This window comes from Eulemur rufifrons, chromosome 2 (genome assembly GCF_041146395.1).
Source record: "Eulemur rufifrons isolate Redbay chromosome 2, OSU_ERuf_1, whole genome shotgun sequence".
Taxonomy (NCBI): Eukaryota; Metazoa; Chordata; class Mammalia; order Primates; family Lemuridae; genus Eulemur; species Eulemur rufifrons.
The window spans coordinates 104,535,974-104,563,380 of NC_090984.1; the positions used below are offsets into that span (position 1 = coordinate 104,535,974).

Here is a 27,407-nt window from a genome sequence, read left to right on the forward strand (position 1 = left end):
AGAAATTATGACAAGAAAGGAAAAGGCAAATTGATTTTTCCTAAAGTCATGTTCAATTTAAAGCCTTCCTTTGGTGTGAAAGCCTATATTTCACTCTTTGCTCAGACCTCACTAACTCTCCCTTCCTTTTCATAACCTTTTACATTTGGTTTAAATGGCTTTGTTTGTTTCTGCAGCTGCAGATCAAACAAGCTAGCCCTAGGCAGTACATAGCCACTCTGGAATAGTAACAAAAGGGGGAGGAGGCACACAGAGAGAGTCTGGGGTTTTTGAATGCTCGAACAGTCTGCCTAGCTTTCTATGGACCATGTGGCAATGAAGGTCACATTCTGTGCTATCAGAAAGGGCATTTCCCCAAGAGCAGCCATAAGAACATTTGAATTTCAGACTCATTTCCTGATTCTCCATTTAGGTAGTATATACTCGAGAAGGATCTTGGCTACACGTGCTGTATTTGTAGGGATTCACTTTCCTGGTGAACATATAAAGTCTTCATTCGGGCATTTTCTTTCTAGGTGCATTTGGCCAGTAAGAGAAAGCAATAGGTTTCCCAAAAGGCTGAAGCCAGGAATGGCTGAGCTTTGGTGGGATGGCTTTTTTGCATAATTCCGGAACTGGAGGGATGGTACAGATGAGCAGCATTGCCTTTAGGAAGAGCTGGACGGGCGCTGTGCAGAGGGCAGACAGGTGGCAGATTGCAGCCCTGGGTGTTTTATTGCCCAGTAGGAATCTTTATTGATTGTTTGAAATCTGATCAGAACCAAGAGGCTTCAAATTAAATGTGCTTGTTGAGCAAGAATGAACAGTTTGTGCTTTTTTAACAGAAGAACACACACACAAAATTAATTTCTCTGGAAGCTGAATCTCTCTCTCTCTCTTCCTCTCTTTCTCTCACTCTCTGTTTATCAATAAAATGTCAGCAAGGGCAGAGTAGGAAAGCTATTCCAGAATTACAAAGAAAACACTGCTGCTGGTTTTTAAGACCATGTGTTGGGGTCTCCGGAGCTGTGTCATGGTTGAAGGGTTTTGTGTTTGACAAACGAAACCTTGACACAGCTCAAAAGTGACTTATCTGTGTAACATGCAGGCTAGAACACACAAAATTGCCATATGTTTATTTCTGTTTATTCCCAACACTGATTGCTTTTTCAAGTAGGGTAGCTATTTTGTTGTTGTTGTTGTTAGAACCCATCTTCAACAAATATGTTTGGATTTCAGAAGCGATAGCATTGGCTGATTCTTTGAAGGACTGATGAATTTGATCAAAGCCTATAAAAATTTACTGAGTAAACAAATAATTGTCTTGTGAAAACATTTGACTTAAAATTTTAATATGATCTGTTCAACTTTCAGGAGGATGTTTTCTGGTATATTTAGTTATAAACCCATACTAAAATGGATAGTTATAAAAACAAGTATGTCTAAGTGTGGCACCTCCTTCCCTGACCATCCTGAAGAAAAATATGACTGAGAGGTGATCTAAAATAAAACTTTTATGATCGTTCCCCAGTTGGGGAAATTGAGTCTTAAAACTTGATAAGTACATTCAAAACAGTTGTGGTCACACATTCAGAGGACAGATTTTCCTCAGGATATATTTAAGGCTCCAAAATTTAAATCAGTCTTATTACTGTCCTTTGGCAATAGATGTTCCTTCCCTTTAGCTGGGGATCAGATTCGCCCTGTGGACACATGGAGGGTAAAGAAAGGAAACTATGCAAGAGAGAAGATGGTAAGAGGCACAGATCTGAACTTCCTCATTTGTAAAATAGAAAATAATATTATTACTCCTATCTCACAAGATTGTAGTGAGGGTCAAGTCCAAAAATGCACATGAAATAGTTAATATGGTGGCTAGGACATTATTGTTGTTATGCAGGTTTTTGAAAGATTAAAAAACAAAACTGCAAAGCATATTTCTCTAGGAGAACAGTTTGGAGAGAGTAGGGAAGCAGATTGTTAGCTTAACCACCCTCACCGCCAAGCCCCTCAATATCCTTTCTCCTCGTCAGCTCTCATGCTGACTTTGTAATTCAGAGTCTGTGCCACATGTGGACCTCATTTGGTCTTCTCAGCCCTCCAGGTTGCGTATTCTTCATCACTGAGGGAGTTGAGAGTCAGACAGAAGTGAAGGCTCACTGACAGATGACACAACCCAGTTATCTTGGTACCAATAAAGCACTTCAAAGATAATAAATATATATACTTTTAAAATTTTTGGCAGATGTTTGGATATCAATTAGTCCATGTCCTTAATTTTACAGTTCAGGAAATTGAGCTATAAAGTGATTCAAAGACTGGCCTAGGGTCAGAAAGCCATTTAGGACTAGAATCCCTGTTCACAAGTTCCCAGGTCAGCTTCTGTGGTTACATCATCTGTAATCTCATTTGATGTCCTTAATCCTACCTCCTGCCTGGGTCTATCTTTTTCTTTGACTTTACCTCCTGCTCACTCCCTCTTACCACCTTCACTCTAAGCCACACTCATTCCTGCCACAGGGCCTTTGTACATGCCATTCTTTCTGCCTGCCACACTCTTTCCCCTGGACTTCTCGTGGCTGGATCTTTCTTAACATTCTGGTTTCAGTTTAACTATTAGCCACACAGAGAACCCATGAATTGTTGCCACACCACCCATTTTACTTCTTCATATCACCTGCCTTAGCTAATTTCTCTCATTTACCAGGGTGATTATTTGGAACATTGGCTCAAGGAGAGGAGATATACGCCTGTCAAGTTCATGTCTGTGCCTAGAACTATACCAGAGACAGAACACGTGTTCAATGAATATTTATTAAATGAATAAATACACATGTTTCAATTAAAATTTATCAAAGGGAATGTTCAAAATATACACTGGAAGAGCTAGTAGTTAATGCCCAGTCTAGAGGGTACCAGTGCATGGAGGGAGAAAAAGAAGAAAAAGTTCCTTTTGACGAAGAAGACTGCAAATACTCATGGAGCTCTTACTCTGTCCCAGGTATTATTAGAAGAAGTTTACATATATTAACTCATTTAATCATCACACCAACCTGTAAGGTGGGGACAATTATTTTCCCATTTTCCAGATGAGGAAATTGAGGATCAGGAAGGTGACATCAGTTCTTCAAGGTTATACAGCTGGTACATGTTAGAGCTGGGATTTAAATACAGGTGGGAACTGTGCTGTTTTCAACCTGTAGGGCATGCTGCCTCTCAGGACTGTGAGGGAGAGAAAAGATACAATAGGTGTTACGTCACTGGGATTTTCCTGGGTCTTTCTAAGGGCCAGGTTGTCTCAGCTGTCAGAGATTGGAACCAAATGGCCTACATCGTCCTTTCTATGTGCTTGCAGAGTTTCATTCTCTTGCTTGCATTTTTCTCTCCTGGCCAGGAAGCACCGGTCTCAGAACTCACCTGTTGGGCCCCTTTCATTGGGTTAATCAACTGGCCTCACCTGAGATGCCAAGAGCGCTGTTAGCTCACTCTGCGTCTGTTCTCCCACCCCAGGTACTATATCAGTGAACAGCAGGCGCACGCCATTCACCGCCAGCGGCGAGAGCGAGATCCTGGACCTGGAGGGGGACATGTACCTGGGCGGGCTGCCAGAGAACCGCGCCGGCCTCATCCTCCCCACCGAGCTGTGGACCGCCATGCTCAACTACGGCTACGTGGGCTGCATCCGCGACCTGTTCATCGACGGGCGCAGCAAGAACATCCGACAGCTGGCGGAGATGCAGAACGCGGCGGGCGTCAAGTCCTCCTGTTCACGCATGAGCGCCAAGCAGTGCGACAGCTACCCCTGCAAGAACAACGCCGTGTGCAAGGACGGCTGGAACCGCTTCATCTGCGACTGCACTGGCACCGGCTACTGGGGAAGAACCTGCGAAAGGGGTGAGTCGGCCCTCCTGAGCGGCAAACGAGGGTGTGAGTGGGGTGGAAGTGTTCCGGTTGTGTTCCTGGACAGCCCCAGCCTTTGTACCTACCTGAGCTTTCTTTCCTCCAAAGACGAGTTTTGGAGTTTACTGATTTACTGACCATCACTCTTTCTGATTCTGAGTGCTTGGATTTGTTTGGCTAGGATTGGGGTGCAGAAATAGTAGTGTAAATATTAGCATGATTGTGATACTTTTTTGATCAAGTATTTTTGATTTAGAGAGGGCAGGTAAGTCTCTTTTGGGATTCCGTGAGGGCTAACCAACTGGCTGTTTCATTTCTTCATTTAACTCAGGCTTCTTTAATGCTTTCTACAAGCTAACTCCTGAGTTGGGCTTTAGAAATACAATATTGAACAAGAAAGATCCATCCGTGTCTTCATGGAGATTGCTGCCTAGTGGAACAGTTAGCTATTAAATAATTCATTGCAAACATGGTGAGTCTTAGGAGAGGCAGTGTGATGTATTGGTTAAGAACATGAACTCTGGAGCCAGACTGGGTGAGAAACCTGGCCCTCATGGAGAGGTGTGAACTTCATCAAGATAATCAATATCTTTGAGATTTGATTTCCACGTTTGTAAAATCAAGATAATCAGGCACCTACCTCACAAGATGTTGATTATGATTAAGTGAGTTAATAGTTCCTGAAATGCGGTGAGCATTTAATAAATATTAGTGATTATCGTCATGATTATTATCATCAACATCATTAAACAGAAGGTACAGAGAAATTTGGGATGCCTTTGCAAGGGCACCCAACATACTGTGAGAGTTCATAAAAAGCTTTTGCAAAGAAGAAATATGTGAGTTAGGACTTGAAATATGAATAAGGAGTTGGCTTGGCAAAGAAGTAGGGGGAAGGAATGTCACCTAGACAGGAAGGAAAACATATACCAAGGGACAGATGTGAGTAACTATTAAGGAGTTGAACAAAGTCCAGAATGGACTGGAAACTTTGTTCTTTTATGAGAAAAGTTCAGAATGGAGTTGGGGGTGGGGGACAAAGGGTATGAGAGGTGGCTGAAGAGGTGGGGGCTGACCCTTGAGAACAGGTCAGGATTCTGGAAGGGGCCCCTTTCCATTCACCACTTTAGCATCTTACATTTGCACTGATTTGGGCAAAGGGCAGAGACAAAGGTAAGCACAGGCACAACATCAAGCCAAGGAGATTCCAGTCCATAAGCTGTATCCAGATTGCAGCTTGGTCTATTTTTCATATGCCTGGCACAGAATCAAGCTGGCTATCCCTGGGTTGTCAGCCTCTATTTCTCATGGAAGGATAATGCACATAGTTACCAAGTTTTTGCTGAGGGCATAGTTCTAAGGCATTGAGGATACTGCATCTCTAGCAGATGTAGTTCCTGCCCCCAAGAAGCTTCTCATTTATTTAGCTGAGGAGTTAAGACATCTACACAAGAAGGTATAATAAAATGATACAAGGCCTCAGCATGGGCTCTGTTTGTGGACCAGCGTAGGAGGACGTGAAGATTCAGAGAAGGGAAGAATGTCTTGAGGAGAGACATGAAGGATCTTATTCATAAAGATCACCAGTGGTCAGAAATTGTTTAAATATCAGAATTTTAGTGATGGGGAGGGACCCTGGAATAGGGCTTGGATGACCAGTAAGAAGGTATTTCCAAGGACTGGTTTTTATGAGATCAACTGTGTTAGTAGTTAAGGTATATTTCAAGAAAACTGTAAACCTTTCTTACTGTCAGACCAAAAAACAGAACACAGGACACTGGGACAAAGGAGAAAAAGAAAGCTTTTTTGGAGCTTACGGAATTTGAATTCAGAGTCCTTGAATTTTCAAAGCAGCAACACCAGAACATGAGCTAAGAGGAATAAGTAGCCATCTGGAACAGAAATAGGCCACATGGGCTGGTCAGCCTGTCAAGTGCCTGAACTTTTTCCAAATATCTTTGTAGGGTAGCCTACCCTGGTGCTGGTTTTGGAAGATAGAAAGGTCATTCCACCTCTGAGATGCATGAGACAGGCCTGGCGTAAGCCAAGGTGTTGTGGATCTTTCGCTGTCTACAGAGGTAGTGTAAGAACCAAAGGTCACGTTGGACATCTCACTTCTTCCTCTTGGATCTCTTCTTAACTCAAGGGCCCTGTGGTTGTTGGAGGCGGGCAGCAGTGACTTTAGCCGCTGTGCAAGGTATCTCTGAGCTCACCTATTCCAAGGGCAAATCAATGGGAGTTGGTCCAAAATTTGCCAAGTACAGTGAAAGTCACTGCACCTTTTACATTGTCACTTCTGACTAGTCATTAAAAGGCAGCTGATTGGGGATATATGAGGGACAATTATTCTTGGTACAGTGCAGCTACGAGTCATCCATTCTGGCCAAATGAGAAGGAGCTCAGCAAATGTAAGACATTTGATCTATACATTGCTCAAATCCCAGACGGTTCAACTGATTGTTTTGTTCCCCCACTAATTGTTTTTTGCCCCTGTATTGTTCGTGACACCATGTTCAGAATGAATCAGTGGAGTGTGAAAATGATAGGACTTCACTCTGCTAACATAGAAAATAGAGCTTCCCAATGACGTTGTTTTCCTTTACTGAAACTGATTCCTCAGTGGTGACTCTTGAGGATCTTTTCTTCATTTTTCCTATGTGCATCAGACGTTCACTGAAGCCCTAGTATGTTTGAGGCACTATGTTTCATGCTGGAATTAAAAAAAAATCAACAACAAAAATCCAACATAGCCCCTACTTTTGATCAAGAGAAACAGAAGCAATGTGGGAAATGTTTAATGTGTGGCAGATGTGATGCTGGGGGTCTGAAGGGGAATAGCAGGACAAACAGGTGAGAGTGGCCACTTCTATATAGGGGAGCAATGGTGAAGAGAAGAGGACCTAAGGTTTCTTGGATTTTCTTGGCCCCTGTTTCTAACAAAACCATGGGATCTTTCTACTCTTGATACTCAATATCCATTCTAGGTACTTCTGAAAAGTGGTGGAGAGAAAGTTGCCCTGTCTACCATAACAACATCAACTTGGTCACTCAATTTATCAAACTCTCTGTAATTATTTTCCTAGAAGCATTAACCCAAAGCCTAGAATTTATCATTTGTACTAGATATGATAAGCCTAAGACATTAATAATTCCTAAGGCTATGTGTCCCACTGAGCTCAAACTGTGCTCAACTGTACTGAAGCTTCCTAAGGGATGAGTCCCTTGGTGTTGCTGGCCCCATAACAGGAATGGGAGTGTTAGAAAGAGGCACTTGTGTATATAAAATGCAGAAAACACAGGTGGAATGCTGACAACTGGAATTCAGAGTTGGCCATGGCTCAGGTCAGACACCAGATCAAAATAATCCAAGGACCCAAGCAAAGTGAGCAAACAGATCTGTCTAAAGAACAACTCTCATATCAAAGTTGTTAGCCTAAGATAAGAGGAAAAGGCAAAGGAACTAGGAAATATATGAGTATATAAGACTAAGATTAATTTGCATGGGTATCTTTCTCTTCTAGTAAGATTGAATGACTCTTGTGTCTACTCTCATGAGAGTGCTTCTACTGCCTGTGAAGATGAACAACTCTAAATCTTGACAGCTGAAAATTGTCTTGATACCATATTGAAATTTTTTTTTCAGCATAATCTGATACTATTCTAAGACAATGTAGATATCTCTACCCATCCCAATTGTTTAGCTCTAATTATTTTGGTTTACTATTCATAGTAATGTGGGAGATGTCCCCATGACATGAAAAACAGAGGCCTGTTTTAGCTACTTAATTCTAATCAGTTGGTTGAATTGTTTTAATCTACTGGAAGGCCACCTGCTGTCCTTTGACGTCCTGCTGGACAGGGGCCAATCTGGCTTATCTTCAGTCTGTTCTGGAGTTCTTGTTTCTTAAGAAAATATGGTCACCTGACCTGGGATAACATAGGCATCTCCTTGCCAGTGTAGCCAAACAGTTTAGTCCAATTGGTGAGAGTCAAGTCCCAGTAAGGCAAGGCCAAGGACTTGATTTATTTATGGACTATCAAGCTTAAATTTGAGGCCACTGCTGATTCTGTCCTTTTACCTGGATGGCTTTTTCTAAATGTATGCTAGCATTTATTTGGAAAAAAAGTAAACAAAGCTCAGCACAAGTCCATCCCTATGTCAAGAAAAATAACCTACAGTGCAGTGCTTGGGGGCAGGAGTCTCACGGTTAATGGTATGGATTTTGGAATCAGGCAGACGTCGATTCCTGTATTGGTTCTGCCACTTGCTAGCAAGATGATGTACAATAAGTACTTAGTTCTGAGTCTCAGTTTTCTTACCCATGAAATGGAAATGCTAATACTTACCAGTTCAGTTTCTTTCCATTGCAAGCTACAGAATTGACCATGACTAGTAGAGTCAAGGAAGTGGATTTACTGGGTGATTATTGATCAAATGAACATCTCACTAACTGTGTCTTAGAAAGTGAAGTGAAGCAGAGAGGCTCTGAGGAACCCAGGGCCCCAAAATTGATGTTCCTTGACCTCCACATTCTGGGTTTTTCCATTCAGAGTTTGCCTTTTCCAAAAAGAGAACCCAATTGGTCCGGTTTGGTTCATCTTTCTATCCCTCTACCAGTCAGGTCTGTGTAGGTGGGCAGTGTTACTGAGAATATATTTTTTGAGAGTTCCCCCCTGTGTACATGGTAGGGTGATTCCTTGAGAGGAGACATATTTGGGAGCCAGAACCGTCCTACCCATATCCTAAGATTGTTAAGAAATTCAAGGACAAAATGTTTTTAATTGTTAAATATGGTGGCTGGCATATAGCATTCATGGTGATAGTCCCTTATTCAGGGGACTTTTTAAGGAGAGTGGGTCATGATCTAATAAGGAAGGGCCAGTTACAGTATCTGCCATACCCTATTCCCATTGGGACAGTGTCCTGCGGAGTCCTAAGCCTTCTCCTCATTTGGGTATGTCTTGTTCACTCAGGGCAGGTATTTGAGGTAGATCAGGTATTTCCAAGAGATCAGATGGGGATAAACTTTTCAAGTTCTTCTTTGGAAGAAGGTGAGAGGTCTGAGTCTCCTGGGAGACGTCTGTGCAGTGGAACAGCTTGGATCCTCTTCCAGGATAAATGGTGCCTTAGATTTTTTTTTAAATTCTAAATTCTTCCCTATGTTCAAATGCTTTACTGCCTTGAGGCCTAGGGAATCAGTGGAGTCACTAGCACTGGAGGCCACAGCAAAGAATGTAGACTACTGTGTTTCCTTTAAGTTATTCAGCTTTAATAATTAGAAAAAAATTAATGCTATATAAGAATTATATATACATTAAATAAAATCTAGAAAGCACAGAAAAGTAGCAAGAATTATGAAAAAACTACCCACTTCACAAACATGAAAATTATTAATCATTTCGTGTAGTTTTCTGGTCTTTCCCCAGTTACACGTGAGGGTTCTGTTTTCTTGTATATAGCTAATAATGGTGCCACACGTAAAATTGTGTCTTTCTTCTCCCACCTAATAATATATTGCAATCAAAAATTTCTCTTCCTGGTTATGTAGTCTTTGTGTGTGTATGCACACACACATATAATCTCACTGAATGGTTCCCTTAGTGCTCTTTCGTGGTTAAAGATCAGGGTCCCCTGACCTATAAGGCCACATCTTATTATAGATGCCCAGTCACATGGAACTTCACACTTTTTTTTTAATCCTGGTTTTTGTTGTGTGTTTTTTTTTGTTGTTGTTGTTGTTTTTGTTTTTTTGCCATTCTTGCAGTCTTCTAAAAGAAAATATTTTCTGGGATCATGGAAACTGGATGCTTTTGAGAATATTAATTTGCAGAACCAAGAAAATGCAGTGGAGAGAGCAAATCTGCTCTTCTCGGTCCTCAGGATTCTATTTACCTGATACGTGCACCAACTGAAAACCACGGATACAGATATTTTGAGTTCTCTCAAGCAACTCCTGTTCCAACAGGAAAGGCATGCAGACAGCAGTGGCTCCCTCCCACTCATGGCCCCTCCTTTCAGGCAATCCCCTCAATTTCTGCTGTGTGCTCCCGAGGCAGCAGCAGTGGCAGACTCAGCCTGGGAAGGGTGAGACATCATCACTCTCAGATTGTATCATTTGGATGCCACATGGAAATTGTGATGTCAGATCCAGTGATGTTACCTGTACCCAATCTTTGTTTTGGTGGGTGAGTGAGGACTTGCAAGGCCTAAGAAGTTAACATCACTTCAATTTAGAGCAGCTGTAGAATGGTTAAAATTCATGACCTCTGACTCCTAATCCATTACACTTTCCATTAAATTGAGCAATCTTTCATTCATATCTATGTATATATATGAAGGAAATGCTGTTAAATATACAAACTTTACACACATACATATCTATATCTATCTATCTACATATATATCTTAGAATCTGAGATTGTTGAGGGACAACCAGCACATTATATATCTTTGTTTCCCCACAGTCTCTAGCACTGTGCTATATATACATACTGGGTGGTTATTAAATGCTTGAGGGCCCCAGGACTCTGTCTTGGGTCTCCTCTCTGACCATACATTCCCCTTGGTACCCTTACCCATTGCCATGGTATTAAAGGTCATCTATGTATTAGTGACTCCCAAATTGAGATCTCACCTTGAAATCCCAGATTTCTGTATCCCCAATTGTCTACCTGACATCTCCAAATCACGTCATAGAAAAATAGAAATCTTGAGTTCTTCCTCCCTGCACCAGACTTTTTTGCTTTCAGTTTTTCCTATCTCAGTAAATGGCATCACCACTGTCCTTGGGCATTTTCTTTTCTTTTATTCCTGCAGTATTCACTCTATCTCAGCAAATCCTGTCCCCTCCTCATCTAAACCCATGCCACATCTGTCTACTCTCTCCCTCTCCACTACCATCATCCTAAATCAAAGCACACTTACACAGCCAGATAGCATGTAGTACACAATTATGAAAAACTCAACTTCGTTTTGTGCCTTCCATAGAACATTCAAGTTAGGCTATTAAAATTTCTACATTCTCAGCACAGCCCTATCTATGTTCAGTAGCTTGACTTGCAGTGGCATTTGGTCCAGAAAAGTGTAGGAAATGAAGCTATGATGCTTGCTTGGAATGAACTTCAACATTAACACAGGGATTCCATAAACAGGCATCTAGCTCTTCTCTTTGTCAGGCTTTCTGAGCCGAGTCATGAGGATGCAAATTTCTGGAAGACATGTTTTCTGTCTTCCATGAGCCCACAGTGCAGCAGAGAAGATGGAGAAGTAATCTGCAAGCTGATATGCAGTCACCCAGGGCAATGCTTCAGGGAACAATCACATAAAAGGAGATAACAATTAGAAAGCAAGATATGACCACCATGACATGCCACTTTATAACTGGCTCTGGATCCACTGGCGTCTTGGTCTGGAAACAACAGAAACCCTGGCTTCCAAGGTCAAATATAATAATGATGATTTCTCTCTCTGGTCTCAATGCCATTAAGGTGGGGCTCTCCCTCATGGCTGTGCCCCCATTCCTCACAGATAGACAGGTCCTTTATTTAGATATGTGACCTTGAGATAGTTACTTGGATCCTCTGGCCTCTCTGTTCTGTAAGAATAAAATGAGGCAATAGGGTTTCGTGCTCTCTCAGGGCCCTTTCAACTCTAAAACTCTGAATCTCAAATGTCATCACTTGGCAATGTCTTCCCATGTCCCGAGGAGAGGGATAAAGGTGAGTGAAGGGCAGGACAGAATCTGCAGAACTGTCTCGGTTAGGATTCTGGGTTTAGTTATATCAGCACTGTAATACAGTTTTCACCCCTGTCATTCCTTTATCTGAGAAAATGAATACATTGGGGTACTGAGTATACTTCAGGCCCATGATGCATGAGTTTTAATTGATGGATTAATGAATAGAACCTTAGGTTTCTTAAGAGCATTAATAGGCTATCTCCTTTGTGGAGACATTGTTTACCCCTGTTGATGGATAATGACATGCATCTGATAAAGGGGCTTCCCAAGAAATACACAATTCATTGACATCAATCAAAGTGTCCCCATTTTTGCTTATATAGTTGCTTATGTCTTACAAATGTATGTCTGGTGACAACCACTGCATTGCTCAGATTCAGCCTCTCTTTTCTCTCCCAGTTCTGCAATTTTCCCTTTGCACAGGCACAGGATTTTATGATCCCAGCAAACAGTGCTATAGTCCATGAACCCTAGCTCAGAGTTATCCCACCAGGCCAGGGTCTGAGGTACCCCCGATCACAGCTGCTCCTCTACTCCAGAGAAGAGGGTCAAGAAAGTAGATTCTAGTTATTCTGGAGTCTTGAAGCTCCAGGGGTCTCAGAAGGACAGGCTTGGGACTCTGAAGATCTTTGAAAAATCTACACCTACACCTGCGTTCAGGCTGAGACTGTGAGGGTCAGCACTTTGGTGCAGCGCGTGACAGCTGCTTATGAACCACAGCACACCTGCTGCTGGCTGCGGTGCTGTCAAATGCAGGGACATGGTGGCCATTTACATTGCCACTCTGTATCTTTATTACTGTGTTTGCTAAAAGCAGCTTAACTGCCAGCAGACATCTGCCCATTATAATGCAATAAATTGAGACGCTGCTAAATTATGAGAAACAAGTACTTTGAAATGCAGCACAAGGGGATCGTTGCAGGCTTTTCTAGCATCTCTGGCTGGCTTCATGTTTCTTTTCACAGATTGATGGATCCTTCTTCACTACCATTTGGATTAAGAGGAAAGGAAAAAATTGAAAATTATTGAAAAAAATTATGTCCCTGTTCCATGTCAGGTTCTTAATGTACACTGGGCCATTTAACCCTCTTATCCACTCTGCAGCCTGCATAATATTATTGTCCTCATTTTCTAGATGAAGAAATTAAAGATCTGATTCATTCCAAAGTACCTGTTGAGCACAATGTGCCAGGAACTGTGTTGAGCACTTGAGATACAAAGGCATGATTGTGGTTCTCCACATAAACATGTCATTATGTTCTGGTGTCCAAAGAAGGTTGGCCATCAGTGCAGGGAGAAATATCGTGGAAGGCATCATAGATTGGTTGACACTAGAGCTGAGGCTTGGTGGGGGAGCAGAAATCACCCAGGCAGACCAGGCAGGGGAAAATAAAATCACAGGCAGAGGGAATAGATGCACAAAGGTGAATTCAGTAAACATTAAGTTGTTCCATATGGGTGGAATGCCAGGCTTGGAGAGAGAGGATAAGGGATTTGCGGGGAAGATTTTTTAAGATGTGGCTGTAGGTGTGGCCAGGCCAGATGTGAAACACGTTTGCTCTCCCAACATGCTTGGACTTTTTATCTTATAGAAGGTATACAATTTTTAGCAGTGGGATAACAAAGTCAAATCACTCTGGCAGAGGATGGATTGAATATGGAAGACAGAAGGCCAACAGATCCGCATACATCGTTCAGTTTGCATTGACATTAATTTAGGAATGAGAGAAAAGGGCCCTACCTGAGGTAGGGAGAATGGAGGTTGAGTTTTGGGGACTTACTTAATAAACCTATAAGAAGCAATGTCAATACGACTTAGTAACCAATTGTACACAGCAAAAGAGTGGCTAAGACTGGATTAGAACAGGAGTTTGGCCATTGAATCCTATTGTTTCTTCCCTGTGCTATTAAGTCTTCTTAAATCAGTGGGAGACTTTTTGAAGGAGTGGGAGAACTAAGGTGACCAGTGAGCAGATGCAGCTGGGAGTCAAACCTACACCTGCTTTGTCCCCACTCTGAACATGTGTGACCTGCCCTGTCTCTGTGCCTCAGTTTCCATATTTACCACTAAGAATATTGACAGTAGCTATTTAATTGGCTTGTTGGGAGGCTCTACTATAGAGACAATGTGCTCACGCAGATCATAAGCTAACATGACCCTTTCTGAATCTGAATTCAGCAATTCAAAAATTAAAAAAAAAACACAAAACCCTCTGGCTGTTGTTTTTATTCCGTTTTTTTCTTGTGTTGTGGAAATGATCCAGGTCTGATTTATGTGTTTAAGGCATGTGCTATAGGTTAGAGTTTAAAAGTGGGAAGGTTAAGCCATAAGGGAACATACCAAAGCATGCCTTTCTCCGTACTTCAAATGGTTTGGGCTTGGAATCAAGAATGGCCCTGCTGTAATCCCGAATTTTGAAGAAGTGTGTTAAGATGGTTTGTTGTGATTGTCATTATTTCAATCAAGCATACATTTGGTGGGAAACAAATGAGGTGTAGTTTATCTCTCTTGTAAAAGTGGCTAGATTTGAGAGTAAGCTAAATAATTCTTTCCTTAGAGGTATAAAGATCATATTTTAAATTCCTCCCTATTCTGTTCTCTCATTTGGGCTTTACAGCAATGCCACCCAACACTGAGGATTGTGTATGTGTGTGCATAGAATGCATGTGTGTGATTTCCCTCTAGCTTCTGAGAAGTTTCTCTACTTTATTTTATCATGGGTTCTGTTTTAATCCAACCTGGGATTGTTAAGGGGAAGAAACAGCAGACATGTAATAATTATGAATAGAAGTCCCAAACTCAAAACCTAAAACTGGAGCAACCCAAAGAAAACTAGGCAGAGTATAAAGGGTCATGGAATTATTTATCTTATCAGTAGGATAGGCATTCAGATATTATCTAGCAAAACCACTCCATCCCCAATTTTAGAAGAAGAAACTGAAGCCACATTTGAAAAATGTGTGGCCCAAAGCATAGAATATAATGTTCTAAGCCCCTCATTTTGTATTCCCTGTAGTTGGATTTTTTCAAAGAAATATACATGAGCTGTATTTGTGCATATTTTGCGAATATGTATGTTTATGTCCTCATGACTAAGCAGTAAAGTCGTGCCATTAGAGTAAAGACATTAGGTCAATCTCTAGCAGTTTGCTCTTGTTGTTAAATTTTATTTGAAATGTTGGAAATTGATTCAGAGAGAAGAAATAAGAAGAGAAGAGACATGTGTTACCTTTCTCCTCTCTCTTTCATCACCCATCTTACCCCATGAACAACAAATAAACCCAGCCCAACAGAAAGGATTTTGGAATGGCAGGTGCATCTGGGACTTATAGCTGGAAGCCTGGGGTACGAATGGCTCTGGAAGGGGCCCCCTTCTGTGGGCTATTGGACAGCTATTTCCCTGCCAAGTAGCTGCAGTCTTTATTGGAGAAGATCGTTTCATGCTTCTTAGCACGTTTAACCTTTACAGCAAGACATTCTCATCAAACTGACAAACCCCAGCAGAGCCTTCTAAGAGGCCAGTAAATCAGAAACCTTATGAAATCTGTGGGATTAGCGCACTGCCCCTCTTCATTCCCCCAGGGAAAGAAAGCTCTGTGCCTTTCAGATTTCAATCTTCTCTGCAGGCCCCTTGTCTGAAACTTCCTGCTGTGGTCCACTGGTATTTGAATATTGTTTTCAGACAATTGCCTGGGGCCACATCCTGACACCAGCTAAGGCTGGTATATCCGTTATCTCCATCAGCAATGTTGTAGAGGAAAGATGAGTGCTCTGATGTCTGTTTAGTTGAATTCTCCCCACCCCTGAAGACATCATTTCTGGGTCTGAAGATAGTGGCTGATTCTTAATGTCACCATTCCTGTGGTGCCAGGCGGTCACTCAGAGCGGTCTCGTCTCCAGCCAGTTGTCTCTGCTCTCCTTGCCCCCTTGCTCAGTCTGGGAAGATGGGAGCCGTCTCTTATGAACACCTACAAAGTCAAGACTATGTTGAGAGTAGAGGTGGAAGGAGAAAAGATTGATGAATAATGGTTTTGTTAGCTGTATAGGCAATAACAAAAATTATTAGAGGTTGGAGTGCGGGGGGGGGGGGACTCTTTTATCAGAGTTGATACGTTCATACTTACAAGTTGGAAAGGACCTCAGATGTTTTCGAGTCTAACTCTTGACAAAATTCCTAAATTGCTGTGTGGACTCTACGGAGACATTTACTCTCTTTCCATATGCTGTACTAAATGCTTAACAGCGGTTGGCTTATTTAATCATTGCAGCAACCATATAGATAGGTGCTATTTTCACTCTTAATTTACATCTGAGGAATTGGGATCAAGGATAGGTTAAGTAACTTGCCCAAAGTCACCCAGCTGGAATATGGTTGAGGTGATCTTCCGAGTCTTCCATTCCTAAGACTTCTTTTTTGTATTCACTATACTTTACTGCTCCCAGTGACAAGGAAGCTCAGCTCTTCCATTTCTAGATGGTAGGAAGTAGTCTAAAAATCTCCCTTTTACCATGAATTGAAGTCTCTATTCTCCAAATACCTGTCTTTTGGTCTTGGTTCAGGCTTCAGGAGCCATACAGGATTTATTCACTCAGTAAACATTTACTAGGTACTTACCATGCCATGAATATTGGCACAGAATAGATCAAGTAAAACCTTCTTCTGTAACAGACCTTCAGTTATGTAAAGACAACTATCACCTTTTCACTAAAATGTTGTCAGTCATTCTCAGGATAAACATCACTAATTTATTTGACCAGTCCTCATCTATTGTGATTTTGAGATTTTTCATAATCCAGCAGTCATTGGAGGAGGTGGGGGTAGGTGGGAGAGGGCTGTGCATTCACTGAATGGAAAGATCCGTCTATTACTGGCCTCTGGGAAGCAGGCCATGCCTGTCCAAGCGGTAGGTGTGCATTATGACTGCAATAACTCCTGTGAGTATCAGGCATCGTAATATATACGGACTATGGTTCACGTGGTTAGTAGGATTCACTGGTATATTTATAGAAGGGTGAGTGTTCTTGTTAGTTTCTTGTAAATGCCTTGGGCCATAATAGGTAGCATCACATTTACTGCCTTATCTTATTTCTCAAAATAGTCCCAGGTTGAATCTGGTTAAATCACATTCACATTTTAAAAGCAAAGCTAAATTTATTTTTGACCATAGGAACATCTCAGGGTATCACTAGACAAGGAAATCATAGTTTGGCCAAATATCATCTGATACAGAATCATTGAATGCTAGAATCAGTCGGGGCCTTAAAAAGTCATCTATTCCAGTGCTGATAATTTACCAAGAAAGAACTGAGATTCAGAGTGGTTATATAACTTGCCCAGAGTCACACAGGTAGTAAGTAGCCATGGTGGCACTTGTAACTCAGTAGTTTGAATCCTAGACCAGAACTCTCTGTCCTAAAGCAACGTTAAAGGTACTCTTGGTGCCTTGGGACTGGTCTTCATGCATAGCTGATGGTAAGATGCTTCTGCAGCACAGCGCAGAATCTTTCTGCGTAAGCTCAGTGGGCCCTTGTGATTTTTTTTTACATGTAATAGTCTCTTTATTTATTGCAAATAAGCCAGGCAATTAATTCACAGTTAGCAACTTATGGCCTGGAAAATCTCATTACCCAAACCTTACATTATCAACACATCTGTTGAAAAAGAGTTGCTTAAAGAAGTAGTCTGAATATGCAGATTCCTGATCATCTCCAAAGAGGAGGGAAACACTGAAAGGCAACCTGGGAGGGAGTGTAGTGTTGTACCGAGGCCATGAAAGCCATTGGTGTCCACATATAAGGGAATATAAATACACATTTACTGAGTATATCTGCATGTGCCGGACATAATTTGGTTCTTAAGATGTATGAGCTTTGGAGACAGACAGAAGTGGATTTGAATCCCAATTCCACCGCTCATTATTATGTGATCTTGGATGTGTTTTTAACGGTTCTGAGCCTCAATTTTCTGATCTATAAAAGAAGTCTTTTTGGGGTTGTGATGAGGCTTAAATAGGATGATAGTGTAAAAATCTTGGCACAATGCCTGTCATTTTCTAAGTGTTCAATACATGGAGGAGTATTATTCTTCTCTCATTTAATTGTTAGAGCGAGCTTATAAAGTTTGGGGTATCATTCATATTTTTTAGATAATTAAAGTGAGGATCAGGAAGATTAAATAAATTGCCATAGTCACAGTTAGCAAATACTAGAAGTAGGAATTTTTAACCCAGCCTATCAGATTTTCGATTATACTTTGCCATTCATTAAAACAGTGGGATCAGGCACTTTGGGAGGGAGAGAGAGCTCTGAGAAATAGAGGTGGACTATTTTGTTTATCTTCCAACCCTGTCTGTCCTCTGCTTTAGGACTTTCAGAGGGTGAACATGAGAAATAAGCAGAGATGGAAGCTGTCCCCTTGGAGAAAACTCAGGATTGAGAAAGCAGTCAGGATCTTCCACATCCTCTTGTCCACACTCTTGGTTCCTAAGTAGAGGAGAACTCTAAAGTTTCATGGGGCTTATTCAAAAAGCATGAAATGGGTACAGTTCGAGACTGGGAAGACAAACTTTGCCCTATCACAATTTTCCCAGGGCTGCAACATACCCTAACTCACACCTAGACCCATACCCACGTACACACAAACACACATATACACACCACGCGCATACAAATCCTCAGACACAAATTCTTCAGCCATATACCTGGACCTCTCTAAGTTTTACTTTGCCTGTCTGTCTTCTTCACTGGACTGTGAGCCAGCAAGCATGTATCCCTAGTGCAAATCAAAAAGTTAAAGCTGTGTTTGTGGAGGGGGAAACGATGAATACAAACCGAAGTGAAGGGGATCATTTCTTAAGTTAACTATACTTTAATTAGAATTCTGGTTTATCATCTGACAAACGTGAAGAAACTTGGTTCGGGCTAGACATCTGAATCCCCCAGCCTCACCCCCAACAATGGGTTAGGATTTTCTGGTGGGCAGAGGCGGGGTGTGCCTGAGGAAGAACCATCCGGGAGCTCCGTTAGGCTGGGCCTAGCCTCTAGGCCCTGTAGCCGCTATTCCTATAACCCCATAGTAGCGGCTACGGGGAGACAAGATTCAGGGTTGCTTAAAGTGCACAGATGCGCAGGCCGGGAAACAATGTATCTCAAATAGAGGGAGAAGCCACCTTAGGCATCCAGGGCAGGCACTGCTACCATATGACACAAGGGGGCGATCTTGCAGCTCTCCCTGGTGTGAGGAGCTCCCGTGCGTGACACCCTTTTGCTCCCGCCCACCCTCCTTTTATTCACTCCTCCCCTGGCTCCATACCTTTTCCCCTCTTCCCTCTTCTTTATTTCTTCCTCGTCAACTCCACACAGTCCTTTCTTCATTCTCTATTCATCTTTTAGGTTTCACGCAGCAATGTCTATGTTTTAATAGGTTCTTTCCTCCCAGAGGGATGAAACTGACCCTTGTGCATTCAGAAAGGCAAGCTAGGTGCTGTCCTAAAATGTGGGCTGCCCAAACCTGCAGGTGGCTCGTGCTCAGCAGCTGCCTGGACAAGTGGCATCTGGTAGAAGGGGAGGACAGGCCGCCAAGGCCTCTGCAAGTGTGTTGTCTAGCCTGGAAGCCATCACCTTTTGAACTATATGAATAAGAAAGAGTCTTGGGAAGGGGAAACAATGGCTGTAAAATCAGGTGGCTAAAATATAACCGAGGAGTGCAGAACAGTGCATTGGGATACCAGTCTCTGCTCCAGGAAATGACTTGGCTGCTGCAAAGGAGCCCTTCTATGTCTAGTGTTGGGTTTGCCCCTTGGCTTTTCTGCAGGTGGAAGTAGTGCCATGGTCAAGGGGTGTGTCCTCAGGACGATGCGGGTCAGAATTATGTTGTCGTAGAATTTCGTACCTCTTTCTGTCTCTCCCTTCGATCCTCTCACTTCTTTCTCACCTTTCTTTCACCTTGTTTTCTTGCCCGTGATCCCTTGAAAACACATTTAGTTTTGGGTTTTTTTTTTAATGTGGAGAACATTTTTGACCCATTCAATTTCTTTTCACTACAGAGTGGCGTTCCTGGGGGTTTTGATGGAGCAGTTGATATAATGAATCTTGACTTTGGTAGGACTGTTATTCTGTCTTCATAAAATGCTACTCAATAAACCAATCTGTAGATTATAGCTCTGTTAGGAGTGTTTACCACTGTTGGAAAGAAGCCTCATAAAGAATTGTCATCAGTGGGTTATTACCAACATTATAGGCCATAGATCTCCATTTTAAAAAATAAACACTGATTTTTATAATTCTAAAAGTAACATAGATTCACTGTAGAAAATTTGGCATATGGAAATTTATTAATTAAACTCTTTATTTGGCTAACAATTGAGCACCTATTTCATGCCAGACTAAATAAATAAAATCAAGTATAATTATACCAACTAGAAATGGTCATTGTTAACATATTGGTATTTTATTCTATTTTGGGAGATATATATATATATATATATATATGTTAATGGCATTTTATAAGTAATTTTCTATCCTGATTTTTTCAGTTCCTGACTTTTTCAGAAATTATCTCATAATTGCATAATGGTACTATAATTTCAGTTTAGCATTATATGACCTTAGTCTCAAATCATAAAGAAAATCTTGGAGAATGTGATTTTTAAAGACGCTGCAGAAGCTATATTTGCCAGCTATTGCCTCAGTAATGTTGTTAACAAGTCATCCGAAAATGTAGTGCGTTCTAACAAGCAGTATTTAAATTCTGTTCTCATAGATCTGTGCATAAGCTGGAGAGGCTCTGTTCCAAGCTAGGAAATGGCTGGCCATAGCCACAGGTTTCAAGTTAGGTTCAGGTCTGCCGTTTGGCCACCACATTCTCCTTGGACCAGAAGCTACCCAGAGAATATTCCGCTCTTGGCAAATGGTAGGAGTACAAGAGGGAACATGGAAGTGCTTCACACCTCCTGAGACCTTAGTCTGCATTTCATGCATTGTTACTTCTGTCCATGTTCTCCTGGCTAGAGCAAGTCAGGTGGCCAAGCCCAGCATCAGGTGGGTTTATACCCTGTACCCACTCTAGAGGAAGGTGCTGACTTTGGGTGTATAATTCAAAAACAGGGAAGGTGTGTAGTATTATGAACAGTGATTCAGCCTACCATAGTAGACTACTTGATTTTTTGTTGTCATTAATAACCATAGGTTGATCAAAGCAGACTAGTTATTGACCCTTTCTGTTAACCTCTAATATACCCCAATATTAAATGATACCATGAGACCCTTTTTCAACACACATGGGGTTTAGAGGACATCAAAGCATTCTTCACTGCTCCATTTTCTGCTTTGTGGTTCTATTTCAATAATACATCTTCCTTTTGATACTTAAATTCTTCATATCCCTAGGAGTTTGATTTCTTGCTTCACACAAGTCTCCTAGACCAGATAGGAAACTAGCTCTGATTTTAATGCAGAGAATGCTAATGACCATTATTTCAGAAGAGCTTAAACTAATGAAGCCTAAGACCTAGGAGGGTCAGTTCCAGAAAAGCATCAGCTTCAGAATCTAGACATGAAGCAGAAAGATTTGATACCTGGTTTGAGGGTTGTTCTACAAGCATAATGGAGGGAGGTCAGGAAAGCCAGTGGGGCAAGGCCCCCTGACACTTGGCTTCTCTAGGAGCAGGAAGGAATAACTGAGTCCAGGTCTTTGTTTTTTAAAATTCAGAATCACTGAAATCCACTCCTGTAGTCTGTGCTGATTTACTCTTCAAGTCTGGAATTCTTTTCCTACTTAAGGTTTTATCAGGGCTTTGAGGAATGTGCACTGCTTAGCATTCTGGTATTTAGGCTTTATTATTTTATTTTTCATTTTTTTGGCTCTGCTTGCTTCGTAATGTTTGGGGTCCCGGTTCTCCACTTAATTTTGTTTCTTTTGTATCTGTACTTCTGTTTTTAGTTCATGTTTATTTTTTGAAATACACACTATTTTCCAAATTAGATAACATGTTCTTAGAAGGCTAGGACCATGACTGCCCCACTATTTTTCTACCTGGTGTGTGGCATAGAGACTGTGCTCCACACATATTGGTCAGTGGTGATAGGTTTAAGGTACAGGTATCCTCCCTCATTTCATCTGAAGACTTGACAGATCTTTTTCTCACCCATACATTCTCCTTGTCATGCAGATTTACTTGCTTTAAACTTAAATTTAATGCTTAGCATCTACAAATTTCCCGCAAGAAATCTAGTTTATTGTAGTCATTTCAAAGATAATTTTCTAAGGAAGGAAGGTGACCATCTGATCAGAGTTTGCCAATGTCAAGGAATCAGTGCTAAAATAGTCAATTTAGAGTGGTCAAAAGTAACAAAGAGACAAATTAAATTGATTAGATTTAATAACTCATATTCTCTTCCAAAGAGAAAATGTTCCTGGCCAGAATTTTGTCAGGAGCTTGTTGCCCTAAGCCAGCTATATTGCACGAGAACTTGGTCAGTGAGTGTGCAGGACAGGAGAAATTGATTTAGAGAGATTTTGTGGTGGGAGGGATATTATGTAAGGCTAATATTACAGAATGTTAGCAGAAAACCATCTATTACCACTGTGGTTTACTACCGTTCCGCAAATATTTATTGAGACACTATCATGTGACTGGCACTTTGATAAGAACAAAGGACATAAAGGGTAAGATGGATCAGGCGTGAGGCCCATTCAACCAAGATCTCATTCTTACTGTTGCATGAATCACCTTGTTTAAGATGCAAGAGTAATTGGAGGGGGAAGAGAATAGGTCTAAACATCAGTCAGAAGAGAACTTCAATTTCTCTACTACCAGATACAGTGGGCGTGGTAAGACTTCTCTGTAAAGAGGCAGAGAAACTTCTGTTAGGATTGGATCAGGGTTTCAGTGTGAAAAAATCCAGGTTAAAAGAGAGCCAAATGCACATATCTGCATCTGCAAAGATCAACACACACACGTACAAACACACGCACACACATTCACTCACTCACCTTCCAGCTTACTAGTACCTGTGTCTGCCATTCTTTGAGTAATAACATAATCAGTTTTAGGTGCAAGATCAAAATAAAGTCATTTTATCCAAAGTGCAAAGATTTCAAAGACGTATAATGTTTTATAGAAGAAAGCTCTTGCGTGTTGTGCTATTCTTCACACTGTCATTTTAAATGATATTCATTCAAATATTAGTACTGACCAAGTTCCAGATGCCATGCTTGCCCTTGGGGGCTACGATGGCAGGCAAAAAAATGACCCATCCATGGCCCCATGAAGTTTACAACCTAGTAACAGGAGAAAGACATTTACCAAATATTCAACTAAACATGCAGTTTCAAACTTTGTTAAATTTGAAAAATATGGAGAACTAGCCCTAGTTGGGGGAATGAAGGAAAAAATTCCTGAGGGAGTGATTCTGGTGCTAACATTTGAAGGATAAACAAGAGGTAACCAGGCAAGGGTGGATGTAGTCTTCTAGGCAAAAGCTTGCTCCAAAGCCCAAGGGGCAAGTGAGAGTCCGAGAAACAGAAGGTAGGTCAGTGAGGGTGGAGCACGGAGGGGGAAATGGAGCTTGGTCATGCAGTCCTCTGCTGGTAGCTTATGGGCTGATTTAGAATTTATCCTAAAGACAGTGGTGAACTGTTCAATAGCTATACACAGGGTAGTAACGTGACCAGATTTATTTATTTATTTATTTATTTATTTTTTTGAGACAGAGTCTCACTCTGTTGCCCAGGCTAGAGTGAGTGCCGTGGCGTCAGCCTAGCTCACAGCAACCTCAAACTCCTGAGCTCAAGTGATCCTACTGCCTCAGCCTCCCGGGTAGCTGGGACTACAGGCATGCACCACCATGCCCGGCTAATTTTTTCTATATATATTTTTAGCTGTCCATATAATTTCTTTCTATTTTTAGTAGAGATGGGGTCTCGCTCTTGCTCAGGCTGGTCTCGAACTCCTGAGCTCAAACGATCCGCCCACCTCGGCCTCCCAGAGTGCTAGGATTACAGGCGTGAGCCACCGCGCCCGGCCCAGATTTATTTTTTAAAGATCACTTTGGCTAGAGGATGGAGAGTGGATTGGAGCAGGGTAAGAATAGAGGCTAGAATACTAGTTCTCCAGGAAAGAGCTGATGGTGGACGAGGTTTGGACAAGGGCAGTGGCTATGGAAGTGAAGGGAAGTAGGAGAATTTGAGATATATTTAGAAGGTCCTATATTTATAGCACTTGAGATGTCAGAGGAAAAAACTCAGGACTTAATAAGGAGGGACTTTGATTCAAAAGAATTATTATGAGGTAAGTTAAAGAAAGGAACAATTGCAAAAAGGAGAATGCTGGGACAGTAAGGTCTGCAAGCATCTCAAGATTCAACAGAAAAAAAGTTTTCCTTTGATGGGGTGGAGGAGGAGGTGAACAGAGATATGCAGAATCTGAAGTGAGGGAAGCTGGACAACCAGGGTGGAATAACCAGTGGGGGCTGAAAGGAAAAGGGTCTCACTGTGGTTGGCTGATTGCCAGAAGGAACTGGGAAGGGGACATGTTCCACTATTTGTGTGTGCCCAGGTTTGGGGGCAGAGTTCAGAGACATGTGGGAATAACCAAAGTTTGGTTAAGACAAAGCAGAAAGTAAGAAAGAAAGGAGCAATTGTGAATGTGTGGTTAGAGGCTAGATAATTCACCATGATCTAAAAGACGACTTCACAGGAGGCAAGCAGGGGAGGTAGAATCTTCTCAGTGGGTCACTCGGTCCTTGGTCACCTCTCTCTAGGGGACAGTCAATATCTTTAGCTCAGATTAGGGCTAACATTAGGGGTTGCAAAGTTTGCTCACGCCCTTGAGTTCATTTACCTTCACAGCATTCAGAGGAGGCTGTTAGAGTTGAATGAGTTGGATTAGCAGTTGGTTTTCCAGTCCCCTTCTTTTACACATGAGGAAAACATAGTCTAGAGAGGGAAATTGACTTAGCCAAGACATCACCACTAGATGGAAAACTATGACCAGATAGCAAGACTTCCACCTTCCAGTCTGGGAATGATCCCTCTTCCCATGGTTGCTTCCCATCTGAGATTTCTCGTGACACTTCAATGTCACATTGTACATTCCTCCACAGAGCACACTGAGGTGCTTTCCACCCTCCCCAATGCCTACACTGCTACATACACAGATATTTACTATGTACACATGCATATCTATGTATCTTATTCTGAAGGCTGCCAGACATCAATTTGAAATTTGATCGAATTGCTTTCTCGAGTTTTTGGTTTCCATCATCCTGCTTCATCTTATGCTTAGCTTGGCCATCCTGGGGTTCAAGATGCAGTTGAAAGAAAGCATGATGTGGTGGATAGACTTAGAATTTGGGGGCAGGCAAAATCTAGTTGGAAGCCTAAGTCCGCCATTCAGTAGCTATGTCATCTAGATAAAATTTCTCTTCTCTGAGCCCTTTTTCCTTCATAGGGTTGGGTAATTATAATTGTCTTACTTGATTCTTGCAACTATTAGGTGGGGGATATAATAATATTGGCCACCATTTTATTGGGTATGCACTATGTGCCAGGCATTGTGCAAAGTGCTTTATGGACATTATCTCATTTAATCTTTGTGTCATAACCCAGTGAAGTGGGTAGTAATATTAACCCCACTTTGAAATGCTTAAGAGTTCCCAACTCTAATAGTAATAGTGGCTACTGTTTATACAGTCACTTATTTATACATTTTTTAAATTCACTTATTATTATTAAGCACCTACTCTGTTCCAGGCATTCTTTTGGGCACTAAGGACACAATGAAAAAACTGACAAAGCTTTTTGCCCTCATGGAGCTTACAATGCAGTGGAGAAAATTGAAAATAAGTGGAATACATTAAAAAAATTATATGTATATGTATATATACAGGTTGTCATATAAATGCTCTGGAGAAAAGTAAAGCAGGGAAAGGGGATGAGGAAGTGCTGGGATATTGCTGTGTGTGGTGTAGGGGGAGGTCATGAGTGTGCCCATTCATTGGACATATATTTTATTTCAGAAAAGAGTGCCTGGTAGACTACAGGAACTGTTCGGCTAATTTGCTTTTTAGTAATTTTAGCAGTTGGTAGATCCCCCTTTCTTGCTTTCTCCCTTCTTCCTTCCCTTCATCCCTTAATGCATCAAACATCTGTGATATTGCTACATTAGTTGCTGGGGGTGGAAAGATGAATGTTTCTTTTATCCGCCTGTCCTTCTACCTCTTTAATGCCCAGTTTGTTCTGCGAAGTATTAAGACACACAAGAACAAATAGGAATAGTTGTGTCTTTTGATTGCCCTTGCTTGGGCCATGTAGATCTGCTGGAGTGGTTTGGGATCTGGAAGCTGAACTGTCCTGTTGGTACCCAGGGATCTAAGCAACGTTCCCAAGTGCACTGTAGGAAATTCTGATAGAATTTAAGGTGCCTTAGCCTGCACCCCTGGGATGAGTCATAAAAATCTGCTCAGTGCATTAAGGGGCTTCCCAGCAGGGCTTCCCCAGCCTGTGCTCTTTGCAGAGCAAAGTGGTGGGTGCCCTCGTTCATGCTGTAGCAGGTGCTTGAGCTGTGAGCTGCAGCTGCACCTGCACACAAGGAGAGCTCTGCTGCCCAACACCAACCACCCCAACCTCCAGGTAGGAGAGCGAAAGAATTTACCAGGAAGCAGCAGAAAAAGAGGGTAGAGATGGAAACTTTTTCAAATTAATTTCAGAAATCCAGTCTTAGCTCTAAACGACAGCTGCAGGTTTAATCACTGAAACACTTTCCATTCAAGAGCAGCATGTGTCCCCTGAGGAAGGGCACCATTATCCAGCAGTTAAGTCGTTGGAAGCTGCTTAGGGGCTGGCAGGCCCTCTGGAGGGGAAGGGGAGGAGGCTTCTCTCTGTGGCCGTGACCTGGGTGTAGCAGGCACCCCCTGCCTGTCATCCTCCTACCCTGTCCCAACAGTCCCTGAGGATTGCTGTGGTACGACTGTCACTGAGGGGGGTGGTGGGTAACAACCTGCACAGGGGAAGATACTGGGGCCACAAAACGCCATCCCTCAGTGTTGGGCTACAAAAGCTAATGGACTTGTTGATTTTTCAGGTTTAGGGACTCAGGAGGGAATTGTCCTTTTCCATCTGTCACCAGCATCACCACACCAGGAATAGCAATTGCAACCACCACACACCCCAACAGCTTCAGTAGCCAGCGCCTATGCAGCACTTCCTAACTCCCAAAACAGTCATGCCTTTATTTAGTTACTACTTACTTGGCATCTACTATGTGCTTTGTGCTAAGCACTGAGAATAAAGCAGAATTAAGGCAGGTGTCGTTTGTCCCCTTAGGGAGATGAAAATCTAGTGGAAAAGGTTAAATGAAGCATCTGATGAGTCCAAATCTGGTCCCCCAAAGATGTCAGCTCACCTGTTTGAGGAATGAGGCTCGTCATTGTTCCCTCACTCCCAGCCTAGATGGAGAACGTCAGCTGATGTGAAAGCTTTGTCCCTCTCTCCTTCCATTCACCCCTCACACCCACCCTCAGGCACGTGGTGTCTGTCCTTGGCTTCCATCTGGGTGTTGCTGCCCATCACTTTGAGGGACCAGGGGCACCTGCCAGAAAGCTCTCTGTCTTCAGCCACAAGACCTTCTTCCGTTCTATTTGTTGCCCCGGCCTATTCTAGGGAAAAGTTCTAAGTATGGAGAGAGAGGCTGGAAAGAGACAGGTTAAAAGAAACACTCCCTGCCTTGTTCTTTCACCTCCCTTACGGTTTTCTCCTTCATTGTCTTCTGTTTGTTCTATTTTATAAT

The 27,407-nt window shown here is 42.0% G+C and overlaps 1 protein-coding gene across 8 annotated transcripts in view; it reads left to right on the forward strand.

The window, feature by feature from the left end:
* The window catches only part of NRXN3 (neurexin 3), a 1,493,796-nt gene that overhangs the window by 452,002 nt on the left and 1,014,387 nt on the right, over window positions 1-27,407 (forward strand). For all 8 annotated transcript variants that reach the window (XM_069465175.1, XM_069465177.1, XM_069465179.1 and 5 more), the window contains one exon: window positions 3,490-3,873. In XM_069465175.1, coding sequence (XP_069321276.1) covers window positions 3,490-3,873 — 384 coding nt within the window. The remainder of the gene's footprint in view (window positions 1-3,489; window positions 3,874-27,407) is intronic.